Source organism: Apostichopus japonicus, chromosome 21 (genome assembly GCF_037975245.1).
Source record: "Apostichopus japonicus isolate 1M-3 chromosome 21, ASM3797524v1, whole genome shotgun sequence".
NCBI classification, from domain to species: domain Eukaryota; kingdom Metazoa; phylum Echinodermata; class Holothuroidea; order Aspidochirotida; family Stichopodidae; genus Apostichopus; species Apostichopus japonicus.
In genome coordinates this window covers 18,551,036-18,567,081 of record NC_092581.1, presented here as the reverse complement: position 1 = coordinate 18,567,081, position 16,046 = coordinate 18,551,036, and the positions used below count along the sequence as shown (strand labels likewise).

The 16,046-nt window shown below is 36.8% G+C and overlaps 1 protein-coding gene across 1 annotated transcript in view; it reads left to right on the top strand.

Moving 5' to 3' along the window:
- Positions 1-16,046, top strand: part of LOC139963134 (uronyl 2-sulfotransferase-like) — a 41,288-nt gene that overhangs the window by 12,967 nt on the left and 12,275 nt on the right. The window contains exons 2-3 of the mRNA XM_071963680.1: positions 8,229-8,584; positions 11,663-11,809. Coding sequence (XP_071819781.1) covers positions 8,229-8,584; positions 11,663-11,809 — 503 coding nt within the window. The remainder of the gene's footprint in view (positions 1-8,228; positions 8,585-11,662; positions 11,810-16,046) is intronic.

Genomic DNA, 16,046 nt, shown 5'->3' with positions numbered 1-16,046 from the left:
AGGCTACTAATGCTGAGCAAAGATAACTTTTTACAAATTTGATTAAAAATGATTAATTTTTACTTGACTTTAAGAATGTTTCGTAAAATCCGCAGGTTTCGGGGCAACCATCTCCAGGTTTATTTTTAGAAATCTCAAGGTTTACAGCTCTTGGTTAGTTTGCAACTCTCTGAAAACTGCTGTGAACATGATACTAATAGAAGTTTGAGGTTCTGAGAGCTAGTGCACATGTATGTTTTGACATTTTTGACATATTTATTGTGGGGGTTATACTCTAGATACCTTTAGTAACTAGTGTATCAGGCTGTTGTCGTATTTGACCTGATACAGTGCAATTTGAACAAAAGTTGTATCAGTAGTGAGAGGATAAACCAAAATGGTGCTTGAGGGATCTGAAATACAGGCCAGTGATGGTGTTGTTAAGCGTCATGAGGTACAGGTGCCTTGTTTATGGTCCCTCATGGGTGAGATACATAGCAGAAAATAACCCTGTGCCGGGTGTCAGATATTCCTGCTTAGTACCTACAGTCATTGTGATGTAAAATCCTGTATTGAATTAGCTCTTCTCTTACCTAACAGTCTCCAGTCTTTCCTACTGTATACACTTTCCTCTTTTAACACCAATGAACATGTATGTACTTTAAATCCTCCTGTAAGCAGGAACTCGCGAAGAAGCCTCATTGGCTTCTCAAGGCCGCAAGCTGACCGAAGTCAGTCTCTTACATTCATATTTAACGTCCATGATTATGAATAGTCAATTTTTACAACTCTGTAACCGGACGACATACATTAATCTTGGAGTGACTCGAACCAGGGACCTTATGATTGGAAGGCACCGGTGTTAACAACTGAGCTAACACTCCTTGGTAACGTTTTAGCACTGTGCCTCCTATCCCACATCCCTGGCTTAACCCACATCCTTCCAAATCTGCCATTCAGAAGCAAACCTTACAGTGCACGTTCTTTTTGTAGTCTTTTCAATTTTGTTTCTGCTTGCTACTATATGGAACTACTAGCACAGTGATAAGAGCTCTAGATGCATCTTCATGCAATGGGGTTTTGTGTTTGCTACTATGTGTGAGCTTTTATAGGTATTAATGACCTTACAAGGACCTGTCCACTCCCTCCTCCCCCCCCCGGTCCATTGAAAATAATCAGACGCGCCTATCCACTTTTTCTAAGATTATTAACGTACGTTAATCACCTATACAGTTTGATAAAAGTTTTATTGTTAATCATGAGTTACATCATGGTTTATTAAATGTAGGCCTCATTGACTATCTGCTTCCTTCCCTTCCCTTCCATCCCTTTCCCCCGCCCCCTATCCCACCTCCCCCTCCACCTTTCTCTCTACCAAAGGGCATGCCAGTACGGTCCATACCAGACAATACAATCACACAGCATCTAGGCAGTTGACTATGGTGTGCAGGGACAACATCCAATATTATGGGAGTTAAAAATACACAATTCTTCCTAACAGATATGATGAACTTTCTGGGGAACAAATGGGAACAGATGTATGGAACTGAAAAAAGCACTCTTGATATAAAATCAGGATGTCATGTGGAATACCCATTAAGCCTATGGCAAAAATGAAATAGCCAAAAAAAGATCAGTTTCTATGATTCATATTTCAGGTATAGCTCTTCTAGATGTCACAAAGCGGTTTTACAAAGCAAACATTTTTTCAAGACCTTTCACAGTGCTTTAAATTGTGTATTTCCTAGTAATGTATATACCGACACTGTATGGTGTATACAGCAATGAATTTTCTCATAATGAGTTTGATTGGGCTGTAGGCAGTCATTTTAGGAGTGTATTAGTGGATATTCTTATTTACAGTAAGATCTTAATAAAGGTCAATTGCTATTAGTTTGCTGAAAAGAAAATAGACGCTTCCTTTATTGTTGTTTTTATAATCTTTTAAAGTTTTTAAAGTATCTTGGTCAATCAGTGGCGGCTCCCGTACATAAAGTAATGCACATAAATGTACAATAATGTATGTGGGTCAATATTTCGTGTGCCCTTAACCTTAAAAAACAAGTTATTAAAAAGTCAGTGCCTAGACTATAGGAAGTTTCATAGTTTTGTGCCAATCATGTGACACAAAATCGTCTGTATTTATTTATCTTTGTAGCACAGAGTTAAGTAGGGATGCACCGGATCCAACTTTTTGGATCCGGCCGGAACCGGATTTTGCCGGATAGTACATGAAATCCGGCCGGATTTTCGGCCGGATAAAATCCGGCCGGAACCGGAATTTTTCATTACACAAAAGAAAATCATTAATAAGAAGTAGAAGTATGAAACAAGGAGCAAATCTTAGGTCAGACTATTGAGAAAATTAAATTAAACATGTTAAACCTAATTTTTCCTTACTTTGAATGTTTTTATTAATTTTTGGAAATAGTTTACATTGATTTAAGTTAATACCACCACCTTTTTAAGGAATAATTTATGCCAGATATTGAAAAAGATCCGGCCAGATTTTGAAAAAAAACCGGCAGGATTTTGAAAAATATCCGGCCGGAACCGGATAATTGCTCACTATCCGGCCGGATAGTCCGGCCGGACCAGATATCCGGTGCATCCCTAGAGTTAAGCTAGATATATAGCCACATTGCGTGTACAGTAATGTTGAGTTTATCGTCAACGTGTAAGGAACTAAGAAAAGGAAGGCCGTTGTTAAAGTACTACATATTCAGTCCCAGCTATAAAAGAATGAGTACTTTACACTAAAAGTATTAAGGACTGTACAGGAAAGATACTAGAACTTCAAACTTCTGGCAGAAATAGCGTATAAGTTAGAAGCTCAGATGTTTGCCGTTTGAAAAAGATCTTGCTAAGATAGTAATTGCAGACTCATTCTAACTTTATAAATTGTCACCTAAACAGGCTATTGGCAGTAGGTGAACACTTTGTCAACAGTTTGTCTTTTATCTCTCAGAGATAGGCAAAAGCACTGTTTGCAACCTATTCAGATTTCTCAGCCTTTTGGCTAAGATCAAGTATAGCATTATGCTCCCCTTCTAGGGGAATCATGATACACACCTGATGATGATCATACAGTCACAGTCTCAATGCAAGGGGCCTGGGTTTGAGAGCGGATCAGTCGTTCGGTTGTTTGGTTTTCATGTCCAGGATCATTCCTGGGTGGCTTTCCTTAAAAAGTACCTATGTAAACTGACCCAGAGGTTTCATTGATAGGAAAAACAGTCAGTAGTTCTGCCTAAGTTGTGAAACTGAGTTCAGTTGAATTGGTCCCGGAGAAATTTTAGTACTAAACTTACTAAACACCAAACAGCCTGTATTTGCATTAAAGAAGGAAAGGACTGCCAGAAGAAAGATAAACGCACCAGAAATGTTTTAGTGTCTAAGTGTCAATTATCTTCTGAAGTTCGCAAATCCTTAGAAGATGTCTTCCATCTATGCATTCCATTAAAAGAACATTCAAGTAAAAGTATTTGCATTCTTTTAAGAATATTAACAAGTATCTCATAATCGTGAAAATTTGTAGCGCCACTAGCGGTTTGGTTCTTGTAATAGTAATCGCTATTCTAGTTTTGGCATTGTCTGTTTGAAACTGTAGAAAGTCAAATTTGCATATATATGACAGAGTGGGCCAAAATATAATGTGACACACGCTGTTTATTTACATAAATTACCTGTGAGAAGGGGTTAATCGTTAATTAAGAAGTTGACCATGTATAATGCAAATATAATGTAAATATATTGCAGAAATAAATTGAGTCTTTTGGATTCTTCAGGGACTGATGATCAGCTGAAGAGTAAGTGCATTACAAGGACATAATGTTGTTACATTGAATTCTGACATCATTCCAATGGTATGGAAATGGAGTTGGCTAGGCTGATTAGTATCACAAGGTTAGCAATAGGATACTCTCTGATGTGCACACCAACAAACATTGGTAGATTTAGTAATGTTTGTACAATAACAAATTTTCTACTTCAATGAAGTTTGAATATTTTCAACTAAAACTTGACCTCCTCAGCCATCCACCCATCCATTTATGCCATTTTGATTCCTTGCCGAAGGCAAAAAGAATCTTTGCAATGGTGATGGCAATGCATGTCTGTATGTGTATACAAGGCTTGTAATCTCTCACTTGATACTGTTAGCTCAGGTCAGATTAACTTCATACAGTTGGTATGTAGGTCTACTCCCTTATCGAGTACAAGAAACCCATTTTATCCATCTTGCTATATACCCGTGGAATGTCAGCGCCATCTACCTTAATACAAAGGTGGGATTTGCTTATAAATTAATGTTTACCTCTAGTCTATCATCTAAAGTAGCAACTTCCTAGTTCACTTGTGGAATTTAATTTTACAGTAGTTGTAAACATTGCATCAATGCAAACCTTTATTCAACTGTCCATTCCTGACAGAAAGTTGGCTCTGACATGTGGTCACCTTTGCTACTTTTTATCAAAAGTGGCGAACTCCCTTGTTTCAGTGTATATGGAATATTCTTGTACTTAGTTGTGTGTATTGTATCGCAGATACCTAATATTGTACAGTAGTTCTAGGAACAATTCAAACTTTGGTCGTTCGTATCCAACTGTCCAATCATTCTTAAAGGAATATCAAAAGGCAGAGATCAAAGACAACTGATATTATTCAGTAACCTCAAAACTCTCTAATACTCTGATTTTTAAGTTAACCTGTTCCTGTGTGACTGAATACATGCTCCATTTGAAAATTGGCTCCAAAGGCCTCACCACAACACAGTTAGCCACCATTGATATACTGTACATAATACGCCTGAAATTCCTTATTGTTCTTTCTTGGGTGACTTTTGTTTAAAAAGTATCTTATTGTACAAGTTTGCATTCAGGCCTATAAGTTGACAATGAATTCAAAATCACCTTTTTATCCAAATAAGCCTACTTATCCGTTCCTGAGAAAGTTGTAATTTTGTTAGTGGGCATTACTGTTCAAAATAGCAACTCCCTTTTACACTTATTGTAGTTTACATACAATCTCCAGGCATAGATCTATGGAAAGCCGTTTTAACATTTAATAAGGAATTTCAGATATCTCGAAATAATTTCAGATATCTCAAATTAAATTACAGATATCTCCAATTTATTTAAGATATCTACAAATAATTGCAGATATCTTAAAATCAATTTCAGATATCTCGAAATACCAGGGAATTTCAGATATCTGAAATTGAATTCGAGATATCTCGAATTCAATTTCAGATATCTCGAATTCAATTTCGGATATCTCGAATTCAATTTCAGATATCTGAAATAGAATTTCAGATATCTCGAATTCAATTTCAGATATCTCGAATTCAATTTCAGATATCTGAAATAAAATTTCAGATATCTCGAATTCATTTTCAGATATCTCGAATTCAGTTTCAGATATCTCGAATTCAATTTCAGATATCTGAAATAGAATTTCGGATATCTCGAATTCAATTTCAGATATCTCGAATTCAATTACAGATATCTGAAATTTCCCGATTAAATGTTAAAATGACTTTCCATACGTGCCATTTTAACATTTAATCGGAAATTTATGCATATGCATTTCAGATATCTCGAATTCAATTGCAGATATCTCGAATTCAATTTCAGATATCTCGAATTAGAATTGCAGATATCTTGAATTCAATTTCAGATATCTCGAATTCAATTTCAGATATCTCGAATTAAATTTCAGATATCTGAAATAGAATTTCAGATATCTCGAATTCAATTTCGGATATCTCGAATTCAATTTCAGATATCTCGAATTCAATTTCAGATATCTGAATTAGAATTTCAGATATCTCGAAATCTATTTTAGATATCTCGAATTCAATTTCAGATATCTCGAATTCAATTTCAGATATCTGAATTAGAATTTCAGATATCTCGAAATCTATTTAAGATATCTCGAATTCAATTTCAGATATCTGAAATAAGAAACAATTTCAGATATCTAAAATTCCCGATTAAATGTTAAAATGGCTTTCCATATAGATCCAGGGTTTTTTCCCTGGTTTTACCAAAGGGGACTATCTTTGTGAGGGGAAAGCTCAAAGCTGCGAGCGCCCCAAGGCATGGGAAGTCTCAAGGGGAGGGGGTGTGGGGTAGTCCGCCAGGATGATTTTTATAAGATGTGATTTCCTGGCATCTGGTACACAAATGAACAGTTTTTATGGAATTTGTTGTGGATTGTTGCCATACATAGAAGAATTCATTTTGCTTCTGTTTTGACCTTTGCCAATCAACTATCCATTGAATGGACTCTTACATAAATAAAACTTGTTTAAGTCCCCTTTGATCTCACCTCATCAGTGCAGAAGGTTTAGTGGGGTTCTGTGTAAGGTCAAGTATCAAGCCAGTCACACAGTACAGCTTATTCAGTTATGTCAAGCAGTCCTACAATCACCCAAGGCTAAATCTGTGAGAGGTAAAACAATTTTTTTTTGTGGGGGGGGGGGGGGGCAGGTTTTACCACAGTGATGCAAATAATAAGTCTTTATGGTCGTAGCCTCAATCCATTTTAGTTCTTGACTTTGACTCGATGATTCATTGAATAATTGTGTTCAAGTACAGGTCGTGGTATCTCTCGTTTTACTTACATTTCTAGGATTATTGCTCCTTCACCAGATACCCATTTAATCACAACTCATTTGCAATTCATATATCCCTTGTTGGAACTTCATTTACAACCTGTAATAAAGGATGGTAATTAAATAAAGTTCAGAATAAATCACCGAGTAACATCGTGTAATTTGGCGGCCTGAAATGGCAATTAAGACATTTCATAATGCATAATTATGAGGATGGGTGGGTGGGGGGGGGGGGTGTGAGGTAGGAGATGTGAGGTAGGAGATGTGATGAAGGAGATGTGAGGGAGGGGATGTGAGGGAGGGGATGAGATAGTGAAGGGGCAGTGGGAAACTGAGTTGTGTTTATGGGTAGCAGTACCGGACCGATTATTTTCTTACGTCTTACATGTTTTGGTCTAATAGTTTGAAAAGATACTACGTTGGGCATTTTCTGGTAAGTGTCAGCTGGTTAGGGCACTGTTAAGGTCTTAGCAGTGAAACAAAAATTGTATTTCTTTTTAGTTGATGTTAGTTTTAATACATATCCCCTTAGTGGATGTTAGTTTTAATATGTCCTCTTAGTGGATGTTAGTTTTAATACGTATCCCCTTAGTGGATGTTATTTTTAATGCGTATCCCCTTGGTGGATGTTAGTTTTAATATGTATCCTATTAGTGGATGTTAGTTTTGATGTGTATCCCCGTATTGGATGTTAGTTTGATATGTATCCCCTAAGTGGATGTTAGTTTTAATATGTATCCCCTAAGTGGCTGCTAGTTTTAATATGTATCCCCTAAGTGGATGTTAGTTTTAATACGTATCCCCTTAGTGGATGTTAGTTTTAATGTGTCCTCTTAGTGGATGTTAGTTTTAATACGTATCCCCTTAGTGGATGTTAGTTTTAATGCGTATCCCCTTGGTGGATGTTAGTTTTAATATGTATCCTATTAGTGGATGTTAGTTTTGATGTGTATCCCGTATTGGATGTTAGTTTGATATGTATCCCCTAAGTGGCTGTTAGTTTTAATGTGTATCCCCTAAGTGGCTGTTAGTTTTAATGTGTATCCCCTAAGTGGATGTTAGTTTTAATACGTATCCCCTTAGTGGATGTTAGTTTTGATACGTATCCCCTTGGTGGATGTTAGTTTTAATATGTATCCCCTAAGTGGCTGCTAGTTTTAATATGTATCCCCTAAGTGGATGTTAGTTTTAATACGTATCCCCTTAGTGGATGTTAGTTTTAATGTGTCCTCTTAGTGGATGTTAGTTTTAATGCGTATCCCCTTGGTGGATGTTAGTTTTAATATGTATCCTATTAGTGGATGTTAGTTTTGATACATATCCCTTAGTAGATGTTAGTTTTAATACAAGTCCCCTTAGTGGATGTTAGTTTAATATGTATGCCCATTGTTGTTTGTTATTTTTAATTTGTATCCCCTTAGTGGAAGACAGATAGCACACAATCAACCAAAAGCAAGTAAATTAATTAAGGCCTGGTAAATTAATTCACTTGGATAAATGTAGTCTGCAATGCAATTTATTCATTGATTAACAAATTGTTTTGTTTTGTTTTTTGCCTTTTGTTCTCTTGTAACATTCTTTGTACAATTTCTTGTATTTTACTTATTTTTCGTTTATTTATATTTTTTGGCAGATAACCATTTGAACAACAGACGAATCGGCCAAGGAACTTCTATCACTTCCAATTTGCTTCATCAGATCGAACCATCGTACCAAAGTCGACATCAGCTTTATAGAAATGCCACAGTCAGGCAGAGTTCCTTAATTGAACTAACAGCAACGAAGAATTTCTCTGAGGGTAACCTATACACGAGGAACTCGTCAGATCTGTTGGTAATACAGAACAATGATTCCATCAATGCTTCAGCTGGTAATTACATTGCCAAGTCACTCAGCAATAAATACAGCCGTGTTTTCCAGTGGAATGATATGGACCCTGAAGGATGGAAGGACCTCCCAATATCGATAGGGGGAGGAGGCCCAGCCTCGGTTTGTAAATTGTCGTAATTAATAGTCATTTTTCTTTACTTTGCTCATGCTTTTATGACTGTGAGCCCACTTTTCCCCTCGTTCCGACTCGACCAGTCCGAAGTGAAGCTATGTGAATTTCCAATGGAATTTTCATCAACCATCCCCCACCCCCACCCCCCTCCCGATGATGGTTGCCATTTTAGCTAAATTTTAAGGAGTGTCAAACTAAATAATTTTCTACATTCAAAAGTCTACTTAAGACCCATCTTTTCATTTGTTCTTTTGTAAATTAATCTGCTTTCTCTGTAAAGCGTCTTGAGCAGTGACTTTTGTCTACTGATTTGGCGCTATATAAGTCTCATTTATTATTAATTATTATTATTATTATTATTAAACACAACCCAAAACTTCATCAAGCTAGACAGTCCCGTCGTCTGCCATTACAGGGTTTTTTGAAAGACCGTCTGAACTGCTCAAGAATGGCTGTTAAAGTGATCTGGTGTTTGCTATAGTGTAACTGTCCTTTGTATCACAAATTAGCTTTGGCTCAAACCACCAAAAGCTTCTTAGCATTTGTGCAATCAATTTGCGGTCCAGTTAATACCCAATCCCTGTCTATTTGTTATTTGTGTTGAAAAGGATCTTCTCCCATACATAGTGTCCCAAGAATTCTATTGAAATTAAATGTCACAATGGTCATTCACTGTCTGACCATTGGGAGATGTGAACAAAATCCCACCAAAGGTCATAGAGTGATCCCTTTAGGTTTGTGTTAGGTTAGATGTCCCAAAACACGAAAACATTTGTAATGTTGTCCTACAGTAGGGACTTTAATTTGATCTGGATGAAAGTTGCTTGATTTGGTATTAGGGGACACAAAAGTCGTACGTACCGAGCACAGATGTCATATAGGGACAACAGTCGTGGAGATGATAAAAAAAATGTAAAAAAGTCTGTCAAATTAAGGTCGTAAATTGTGGTAGGTCTATTTATTCTATAAACTTAGACACTGAATTTAAACTGGTTCTTAATGAAACTGATTTTTGAACCAACTTTGGCTTGCGAAAGATCTGAGCACATCTGTCATGTGTACAGTCTGTATTTCTGTTAGTCTGTAAGGATATCATGTTTATGCACAGAGACACAGAATGTTAGGGAGATGCCAGACAAAATGTTTAGTGCTGCAGAAATATTGTGTTTAATCAGGGAGTTGTTATGGACAACTCCCTGGTTTAATTGGGTAGATTTGCAGTGTACAAGCTATTTATAGGAATGATATGAGCTGTCAGTGTGAGGGCACAGAACTGCAGGTTCATCAATTTTGAGCCCTGTGCAGCAGGTAGTAGTCTGGTCCTTATAGATTTGGCAGATGGTAAAACACTAACACTAATGGTGACACTATACAACATGTATGCAATAGGAAGAGGCCACTTCCCTGGTTACATTATTCTTATTCACCAAACTATTTAAAGCTTCCTTACACAACCTTTTTTATCTTCCTATTTTTGACTCGAACCAAAAGGCAAAAGCTATTGTATGAAAAGGCTCCTTCTAAAGAACGTTTTGTTACAGGCAACGAGTGTCGCTAATGTTTTTGTGTGTGTGTCTATGCTTGGGTGCAGTACTTTAATAGCCCACAGTGGCTGTGTTTATGTCGTGAATTCAAACAGCTTTTTTCTGAGTTCTACATACTACTACATAATACTACTACATACTAATACTACTACTACATACTACTACATACTAATACTACTACTACATACTAATACTACTAATACTACTACATACTAATACTACTACTACATACTACTACTACATACTAATACTACTACTACATACTAATACTACTACTACATACTAATACTACGTATACTACTACTACTACATAGTACTACTATATACTAATACTACTACATACGAATACTACTACATACTAATACTACTACTACCTACTGTACTACTACATACTAATACTACTACTTCATACTAATACTACTACTACATACTAGTACTACTACTACATACTACTACTACGTATACTACTACTGCATAATACTACATACTAATACTACTACATACGAATACTACTACATACTAATACTACTACTACTACTACTACTACATACTATTACTACATAGTAATACTACTACATACTACCTACTGTACTACTACATACTAATACTACTACTTCATACTAATACTACTACTACATACTAATACTACTACTACATACTACTACTACGTATACTACTGCATAATACTACATACTAATACTACTACATACGAATACTACTACATACTAATACTACTACTACATACTATTACTACATACTACTACTACATACTAATACTACTACATACTAATACTACTACTACATACTAATACTACTACTACATACTACTACGTATACTACGTACTGCATAATACTACATACTAATACTACTACATACGAATACTACTACATACTAATACTACTACTACTACATACTATTACTACATACTACTACTACATACTACTACATACTAATACTACTACATACTACCTACTGTACTACTACATACTAATACTACTACTTCATACTACTACATACTACTACATACTACTACTACTACATACTACTACTACATACTACTACTACATATACTACTACTGCATAATACTACATACTAATACTACTACATACGAATACTACTGCATACTAATACTACTGCTACATACTAATACTACTACTACTACATACTAACACTATTACTACATACTACTACTACATACTAATACTACTACATACTAATACTACTACTTCATACTACTACTACATACTAATACTACTGCTACAAACTAATACTACTACTACATACTAATACTATTACTACACACATACTACTACATACTAATACTACTACATACTAATACTACTACTACATACTACTACGTACTAATACTACTACATACTACTACTACATGCTATTACTACTACTACATACTATTATTACTACTTCAAACTACTACACATACCACGCTACTATTGTACACCATTGGTCTGGAGATTCTAACAGATTCTTGTGTTTCAATTTTTTTTTTTTTGTCTTTCAGAAAACAGAGAGAGTTGTATTTAACAGAGTGGGCAAATGTGGCAGTCGTTCAATGATAAGCCTGCTTCGAGACTTAGCCCAGCAGAATAATTTTAATTTAATTTCATCGATTGTTTACAGTCATACTCACATACCAAACTCTTGGGAGGTGAGTTCTGTGTTTAATATTTTTTAAATTTGTTTTGGCTTTCATCATTATGTTTCATTACTGCCTGTCTTTTCCAATATTAGTAGTTCCCCTCCCTTAAAAATCCATACCACAGCTAGTATAAAATGCTTTTACATGTGTACACCCTCTCCCTTAGATTCATTCCTAACCATGGGCATGAACAGGTGAGACAATAACGTGGTGAAAACATTGATTCCACCCCCCCCCCTGCATGATGTTGGTACACCTCCTGTGGCCTGTCTGGTATCATATTCCAGACACTACCATTGGTGTGTTGACCTCAAAAGCTTTAGTTTAATCAACCTAAATTGGCACAAGAATTTCTCGTGGATTGCACCCTTTTGCTGGTGAAAATAGTGAAAATGGTTTTTCTTGTGACTGGAGTTAATTTTAAGAAGATTCAGATCACGGGGGGAGTAATGGCGGCTGTACTTGGCCCATTTGGCCGCTGTTGGGGATGAAAATGGATTTATCAAAGTGTTATTTACTGTAGCAGATTAACTCAGTAAATCTGCAGGATAGTCTGCAGGTAAATCTGCAGGCACAGTGCAGGTTGTTTCTTTCCTAATTGAAAGAATTGCTGCAAACAGTACCCACTTAAGCTTGCCCAACATACATTACTTCTTCATCTTGGAATTGCTCCTGAAACAGAGAATGCTAGTGATGAATAACTTTCCCAAACAGCTCTAAGAAAAATCTAATTAGCTTCATGAGATGTCACAGTTTATATGTTCTTTCACAGAAGAAGAAGAAGACTTAGTAAATAACAAGTCTAAATATGACACCGTTGTCGTCAAGCCACTTATGCCTCAGATTTCTAATGGTTTCCTTCCTTTATTACAAGTTTTTCTTCCTGTAATATAGACAGGTTTTGCCGACTTTTGACTCTAACATATTGAAATTCATAACATGACCTTTGAATATTGGTATTGGTTTCAGATATCATCGCTGTTCACCTTGAAAACATAGAAAACAAAGGGGGTGGGAGGGGGGGAGATAAAATCTTGCACCTCCTTGCACGGTGACATCATAGATCGACAAAGACCCTGTTTACATTACACTGTCAGCTTTCAGCATTCCGTAGATTTTGATCGTCGTGTACATAACATAATTTAACACCGGGCGGCGAGGCGTGTCTGATCTTTCCTCGATCCTACTCTGTCTCGGGGGTTTGAATCCCAATTCCCATCCAAGTCTTCATTACAAAATTTGACACCGAGCACTGGGTCCAACTCTGTGCTCTCAAAACGGTGGTCCGCTGACACCAGTTATGAGCCAACCAAATCTCCCGTGTTTTCCTTTAGATGTCTTGGGCAGTTGTCCGTCGTCGTGTTTACAAACATCTTGACCATATCAGGAGAAGATAGTGGTCAAGTTTTTCTACTCCTTTAAAAACCTCTTGAGGTGATGCTACTTCAGTACATGGAGGGATGAGGGAGGAGAAAGTAACTTCCCAAAGACTGTTGGAACTGAAAAAGAGATTTCAATTGACTTTGATTTTGCAGACAGACTTGCACTACTCAAGGTCAAGTCAACTTGTCACATGTTGGCAACCATAAAAATCAGCTGCCTTGCTCCAAAATTATTAAAGATGACATAACATTTAAAAAACAAATTTTCAAGAAACAGTCACTCAAAGTGTAATTTTGCAGTTGGGGGTTATGAGGATCAAAGTATGAGTAATATCAGGAAAGTGTGCTTGGTAAAATGGGTAACCAGGGTAACCAGTGGTTTCCCATCTATTGAGGACGTGCCAGCTTTAGTAAGAGGCGATCTGTGATCCACAAACTGTTGCTTTATTTCCAAGAATTGCCCATTTATATGGTAAAACTGAAGCATTATGGTCGTCGTTCAACCTATTTTAACCATCATTATTTACTTGTCTACTGGCTTACCTGTCGCCAGCATAAATATGCACTCTAACTTTAGTTTAGACAAATTACTAACATCTTAGCAATGGCACCCCCTATCTGACCCATTTCCCAGGTCACCCACCCAACTATGAATGAATCATGCAAGTCAACATGTTTGGCACTGTTGCAAACATTATTAAAATACAGGGCATGTATCCTGGCCACGTAACTGGAAGGAAACAAGTTAGTCATCGACTCATCGTATAATGTGTATATGTTTGATCAAAATCTATGCTGTCTGCGCAAATATTAGATTAAAACAAACACTTACATCGACCAAATTATGTATGTTGCTTGTGATCGATGTCGGTCTTAATAGCTAGGATCTTGTAATCATGAAGAAAGGAAGTAATTTGTACAGATGTCAAGGAGCATGGAAGACAAAAACACAACCACCATCTGTGGCTTACAGCATAGTTACAGAGATCTTTGTCAGAGAACAACTCACCCAAGTACTTGAAAAAGTAAATCATTGCTCTGGACGATATCGTAGTTTTCAAGGCATTGAAGACTCGCCTCAAACCACGTGCCACGCCCTGAAAAAGTTAACTTTTCGTTGCTTGCATGTGAAGTTTTCTTCTTGTCGCTACAAAATGCAGACAGTAATGAAACGGGATACCTTGTTATCTTTTATCAAGACCTGAGCTTTCCATCCCTGCTGTGTACACTGTGTTGTGGGTATTGACCGTAGCTGTATGTATTGTCAGTACACTAGTGTCTTATAACCGACGGTAGCAAGCTGTGTGTGTTTTTTCTGGGATCGATGGTGGTGTCTGACACTTCTGTTACACCTCATTCGAAACCAGATTTATACCGGCATTAGACGTTTTCTTTGTGCGCGAGTCTTCACACCCTTTAAAGTCATGTCTGGGAGCTCTCAGTTTGTTAATTTGTGAAATCATTGCGCCACTAGGTTCAAAACCTGTTTCTCAAAAGTTGTTTTGTTGTTGTTGTTGTTTTTCCTCCAAATTTTAGAAAAGTGAGAATGTTAACAGTGTTGACAACGAAACCAAATGCCGTCATTATGTCTCGTTAAAGCTGTTCAATATTTTAGATCATTCAGAAATCGCAAATCCCGCCTAAATTACAGAAAATAAATGTTGTAATAATTGAAGACAAAGTTTAACAAGATTGAAGCAGGCGTGGCTCTATGATTTCATATTTAGACTTGATCAAGTCTTCATCCTTGTGTGTGATGGAACATTAATTCTGTGGTATCTCCCAAACGTAATAAGGTTTCCCTTATCTGTATGATAGAGTTGTTCAATGTTCATGACAGTTATCACTATCACATTACTCAATAATGGTGGTTGGGGTTTGTGCCTCCTTTAAGAATAAGCCTCGATGTGGATGACGTTATGGTGACCTCAGTTTCTCTATCTGTGCCTCTCATTAACAGTACTTAATGACCTTTGTTTGCGCTCCAAATTTATTATCCTAAACCAGGGGCTCTCAAAAGACATTTCTCCAACCAATTTCATCTCACAAAACATTTCATCCCCCCCCCCCCCCAAAAAAAATAAATGTCTCCACACCTTGCAACAGTTGGATATGTGGGCTGTTAAGGTCTTAGATTTGAGCACCCTAACAACCCATCCTGCAGGTTTCCCAGTCTTGGTATATAGTGAGAATCTGGTTCTCTCTGGCTCTTTGCCCCATGCAACCAACGTATTTACAAGTGACGATATTTACCTGTCTCCATTCTGCAAATGCACTCAAATCCTCCTAGCCTACAAAAATTGATAACCTATTAGCACTGCACCTTCACTGACACCTATTCCTCTCCTTTCCAAATCAACCATTCTCAAGGCTTACAAGATCTGTATTTTCCAGTGTGATTTACATCCATTGGAATCTTGTTGGTTTTTAAAGACTTGGTGGAAGTTTCTGTATTCAGTAAGGACCAGAATTCAAGATAACATCACCTGTATGACTCACTGTACCATGAAGTAGTACCCTGTTGAATATTATTATTTTGGACTTAAAAACTTTTTCATTAAAATATCCAACATGCTATAATACTATAATTTGTACAATAAGTTTTCTTGGATTATCTCTGGCCTTAATTGATTGAGAAACCCTGTTGTAACATTTAGTCCTAGTTGACCATTATCAATCCTAACAGCTTGTCTTTGTTTTTGAGAATTTCCAGGCAGAACTTGTAGAAAGTTAGACTTTTGTGAGAGGATAGATACAATATACAGGGATGCATAGAGTCTGGGGCTTGTTTTGTCTGGGTTTGAGAGGATAGATACAACATACAGGGGAGCATAGAGAGATGGGGCTTGTTTTGTCTGGGTTTG